General features: G+C 42.9%; 1 protein-coding gene across 1 annotated transcript; it reads right to left on the bottom strand.

The window, feature by feature from the left end:
* Positions 1-687: 687 nt before the first annotated feature.
* LOC142002819 (olfactory receptor 52P1-like) lies at positions 688-1626 on the bottom strand. Its single transcript, XM_074979247.1, has one exon. The coding sequence runs from the start codon at positions 1624-1626 to the stop codon at positions 688-690; it is 939 nt and encodes a 312-aa protein (XP_074835348.1).
* Between the last annotated feature and the right edge of the window lie 3774 nt (positions 1627-5400).

A 5400-nucleotide genomic window follows, 5' to 3' on the forward strand; every position in this document is an offset into this window, starting at 1 on the left:
ATCTCTCACTATAATCTGTGTGGTATATTGATTTCAGTGGGTTTTTCACCTTTAGTCCTTTTGTTATGATGTCCTTCTGTTTGCATTTGAAGAGGAAGATGATGTCTGTCGGTATCTGTGCAAGTTTTTTCATGAGGTTGATGGATTTCTGCTCAATACAGCTAAATGCCATGCCTTGCGTGGTGAAAAGTATCAGAGAAGTAGCCGTGTTAGTCCGTATCTTAGAGAACAACATGAAGTCCTGTGGCATCTTATAGACTAAAGGATATTTTGGAGCGTAAGCTTTCGTGGGCAAAGACCTTCTTCTGATGATGAAGAGGGTCTTTGCCCACGAAAGCTTATGCTCCAAAAAATCTTTTTGCTTTCGAAAATACAGACTAACATGGGTATCTCTCTGATCCTTTTGGTTGGGAAGTTATGGAATGGCTGAATGACAATTTCTGTGGGACATGGGAGTGTGAAGTGGTAATGAAAGCTGTCAGGTGATGGTAAGAGAAAGGAAAGTCAGCTGTGGAGAGAGCAGTGCTGGGCCATGGACTGATAAGACATTAAATGTGATGAACTATTCAAACTGTGAATTTCCACGGTACTTAGCTCAGCCAAACTGGGGCAGAGGACCCCTGATGAGTAAGGAGTTTCCCTTACCTGATCTTATAAAATATGTTAAAAATAAATGGCCTTTGTGAATCACCTTCTGCAGATGTATTTGCCCACAATGTCACGAAGCTCTTTGGTTTTGACTCCATAAATAATTGGGTTGAGCATGGGTGGGAAGAGGTAGAAGAGGTTAGCAAAAATGATGTGAACATGAGGAGCGATGCTCTGACCAAACCGTTGGGTCAGAATAGAGAAGAAGAAGAGAGTAACAGATGTCAGCATCACACACAGGTGGGCTGTGCAGGTGTTGAGGGCTTTCTGACAGGCTTTCTTGGAGGAGATTCTGAGTACAGCCCTGAGGATCAGGACGTAGGACAGGGCAATGACAATCAGGTCGAACCCAAGAACGGCAGATGCGGTCACCAAGCCATAAATCCTGTTGACTGTGGTGTCCCCACATGATTCTTTCACCACAGCTATGTGTTCGCAGTATGTGTGGTGGATAATGCGGTTGGAACAGAATGGCTGCCAGTGCAGCAGCACAGGCAGGGGCAAAACAAAGAGAACAGCTCTTATCAAACCTACTAACCCTAATGTGGCTATTCGTGCGTTGGTGAGGATGGTGGAGTATCTCAGAGGGTTACATATGGCAACATAACGATCAAAAGACATGGTCACTAGGACAGCTGAGTGCATAAGAGAAACTGTGTGAAGGAAGAACATCTGGGTGAAGCAGCCAGCCCTACTAATGTCTTTCAAATTGAACCAAAATATAAGCAGAGCCTTTGGCATGACGGAGGTGGATATGCCAATGTCTGTGAGCGCCAGCAAGCAGATCAGCAGGTACATCGGCTTGTGCAGGGTCTGCTCTTTGCATACAAAAACGAGTATTGTGAAATTTCCCAAAATGCCAATAATGTAGCATGTAGAGAAAGGGATAGAAATCCAAATGTAGGCAGTTTCCAGGCCAGGGATTCCCACCAGGATGAATGTTGACAAGTCAGATGAGGTGAGGTTGAAAGCCGTCATGAGTTGGTTGATGGGTCGGTCAGGGTGAGAAATACAGAAGATGCCTGTGAGGGGAAAGAAGTTCAACGAGGGGAGTTATACAATCCATAATAAATGATACAGTAAGTATAAAAGTTAGTAAAATGTACAAAGGGAGAGATGATGAACAGTGACCTGGCAACATTTAGAAAATTCACCAGATTACTTAATTCATAATCAAATTCAGAGAAGTTCTGAGAAAGAGCTAACCAATCATAGAATACTAGGACTGGAAGGGTCCTTGAGAGACCATGGAATCCAGCCCCCTGCCCTAATGGCAGGACCAAGTACTGGCTAAACCATCCCTGATAGACATCTATCTAACCCGTTCTTAAATATCTCCAGCGATGGAGATTCCACAACCTCCCTTGGCAATTTATTCCACTGTTTGACCAACCTGACAGTTAGGAACTCTTTCCTAATGTCCAACCTAAACCTCCCTTGCTGTAGTTTAAGTCCATTGCCCCTTGTTCTATCCTCAGAGGCCAAAAAAATCTAGTTTTCTCCCTCCTTGTGACACCCTTTTAGTCACCTGAAAAAAAGCTATCATGTCCCCCCATCTTCTTTTTTCTGAACTAAACAAGCCCAATTCTTTCAGCCTTTCTTCATAGGTCACATTCTCTAGACCTTTAATCACTCTTGTAGCTCTTTTCTGGACCCTCTCTAATTTCTCCACATCTTTCTTGAACTGCGGTGCTCAGAGCTGGACACAATACTCCAGCTGAGGCCTAACCAACGCAGAGGAGAGCAGAAGAATGACTTCTCATGTCGTGTTCACAACACACGTTAATGCATCCCAGAATCATGTTTGCTTTTTTTGCAACAGCATCATACTGTTGACTCATATTTAGCTTGTGGTCCACTATAATCTTTAGATCCCTTTCTGCTGTAGTCATTCCTAAACAGTCTCTCCCCATTCTGTATGTGTGAAACTGATTGTTCCTTCCTAAGTGGAGCGCTTTACATTTGTCCTTTTTAAACTTCATCCTGTTTACCTGAGACCATTTCTCCCATTTCTCCAGATCATTTTGAATTTTGACCTATCCTCCAAAGCAGTTGCAACCCCTCCCAGCTCGGTATCATCTGCAAACTTAATAAGCATACTTTCTATGCCAATATCTAAATAGTTGATGAAGATATTGAACAGAACCGGTCCTAAAACAGACCCCTGTGGAACCCCACTTGTTATACTTTTCCAGCAGGATTGAGAACCATTAAGAACTACTCTCTGGGTACGGTTATCCAGCCAGTTATGTATCCACGTTATACTAGCCTCATCTAAATTGTATTTGCCTAGTTTTTTTAATAAGACTATTATGTGAGACCATATCAAATGCTTTACTAAAGCTGAGGTATACCACATTCACTGCTTTTCCCCTATCCACAAGGCTCGTTATCCTAACAAAGAAAGCTATCAGATTGGTTTGACATGACTTGTTCTTTACAAATCCATGCTGGCTGTTCCCTATCACCTAACCTAGGCGTAGGGGCAGCATGATGGGAAATGAACTTCAATATAGGTAACCGCCATGTCCTGCCTGTTGGAGAGAACAGACTGAATGTCTCACATAGCTAACAATGTTCTAATTTACCTGTCGGAACTCAGTTTTGTGCTCAGAAGAATGGTCACAAAGGCTTCCAGGATCTTCGTACTCAGGGCTACAGGCCAGCACTCCAATTTTTTCCCTTGATTGGTAAAGTAAGATGTTTTCTTCCAGGCGTCCCTCATTACCTGAGCCATAAGTTACAGATATGAACTGGGAAGTAACAGCAGAGAGCCATGTTAGCAACTCATCTGCTCACCCCTGTCATGCCTGAATGTTGATATAATTTGTAGATGACACAAAAATGGCAGATCCCAATAAAGAGGACAGGTCACTGATTTAAAGTAATCACAATTGACTTGCTAACAGGGTTAACACAATTGATATATTTCCGATACAGCTCTGTATATATCTACAAATAGGAATGAAGAGTATAGGGTATGTTCACAGGATGTGGAAGTCTTGTGGGAAGTGCAGTGACTTTGACCTAGACTGCGGATATGAAAGGATACTTAGCTAAACATGAGCTCCCCATGTACCCCCGCAGACGTAATCTCAAGGAGAGGTAGATACGTTAGTTTACCTCTATATTTGGCACTGCTTTGACTGCAGTTGTAATACTGAGTCCAGCTGTGATGCCCACAATTCAATGTGAAGTTTGATGGACTGTGAAGTGCTGAGACTAGAGTGATAAGAATTAGAAAAAGATTAGAAGCGTGTCTTATGTCGACCGACTCAAAGAGCTCAGTTTGTTTAGTTCAACAAAGATGCTTGAAGGTTCACTGAGATAAACCTACACACGGGAAGCAATATTTAATAATAAGCTCTTCAGCTCAGCATGCAGAGTTGTAACAAGATGCAAAAGCTGGAAGTTGAAGTATTTCTGACTGGAAATAAGGCACACGTTTATATGGCTGACAGACCCACGTTGCCAGTGGGAGGATATGAACCTGCTACCTTAGGGGCTAACACCCCATGGTCTTCCCCAGAGTAAGATAAAAGCCAGCTCACTCTTGGCTAGGGCTGGAAATCAAGCTTTACTGTGCCATGTCAGTGGTCTCAGTGACTCTTGGCCGATGCATAATTTAAACCCTTATAGTAGTTGACCATTGCAACAATTCTTAAGGCCTTTGGTACATTCTTCTTGCTCAGGACGTTTAAATCTAGTGTGGATATTTTTGCTCTAGGAATTATATAAGGAAATTCTCAGGCCTGTGCCCTACAGATGATGTTATCACAATAATTCCTTCTTGGCCATGGAATAAATTAATATATCCCCAGCAGTCAGTTGGAGGCGTTTTGCCAAAAGCTCATGTCTGACCTCATCAAATGCATTTCTTTCTATTTAAGACTGGGTTAACTTTAGCCATGAAAGTAGATATTTCCTGCATTCCTTGGAAATGTTAAAATAGGTGAGAACTGCATGTGGCTGATGGACCCCATGGGTGAACATTTTAAGAGAGGAAAAATGATGACTTAAGCCCATAAGAAACCAATGCCGAGGAAAGAATATTCAACCCACAATGTTGAAGCCTAATTGGGCAAGAATGCAAAAGGTCCAGAGCATCATGGGGCCCAGTTTTATAATCAGCTACCAGGGGTTCCTACACTTGGCAGCTGTGTGTGTATAGGGTCTTACACGCCTGAGTATTGTCCACTGTCATTCTATAATGAGCATTCTTAGCTTGTGAGTTATGTCTGTCAGACTGTGTTCGAATCACCATGCTCTGTATGTGTATAAAAGAAAAAAATCAAACCGCTGTCTTCCGTGGCATTTGCCACTAGTCTATGAGATTTCACACAGACACTGATTATGCCCCAGGTGTGAGAGCAGGTGTGATGGGAGCCACTTCCTCCACCCAAAAGGAAGTTTAGTCGGGAATGCAGGACCTCTCAGAGGCTGTGGGAGCCAGGGATGACTGGGGAGCATGGGGAAGAGAATGGTGGCCTGCGTGCTGTTGGAATCATGGCAGCCTCAGAGGGGGAAGGGAGTGCAGACAGGGGTTCAGATTAAAACAGTAAAAAGTTTGTCTTTCACAGCAGAGGATTTAAGTGTTCATAAGGGACAGTTATTGAAAACAAACATACATTATCTAGCAAATAGCCAAATCATGGACACACTAATCACATTGACTGTGAAAAGCAGTTTCTCACCCAAACTGATGCTACAAGTAGTCTGGCAGTCTCTCAAGGTACAAAATGAACTGCTTTT

Source organism: Carettochelys insculpta, chromosome 1 (assembly GCF_033958435.1).
Source record: "Carettochelys insculpta isolate YL-2023 chromosome 1, ASM3395843v1, whole genome shotgun sequence".
In the NCBI taxonomy this organism is placed as follows: domain Eukaryota; kingdom Metazoa; phylum Chordata; order Testudines; family Carettochelyidae; genus Carettochelys; species Carettochelys insculpta.

Coding starts and splice junctions, on each gene's coding strand:
- LOC142002819 (XM_074979247.1), bottom strand. CDS start 1,626: ATGACGGCTTTCAACCTCACCTCATCTGACTTGTCAACATTCATCCTG.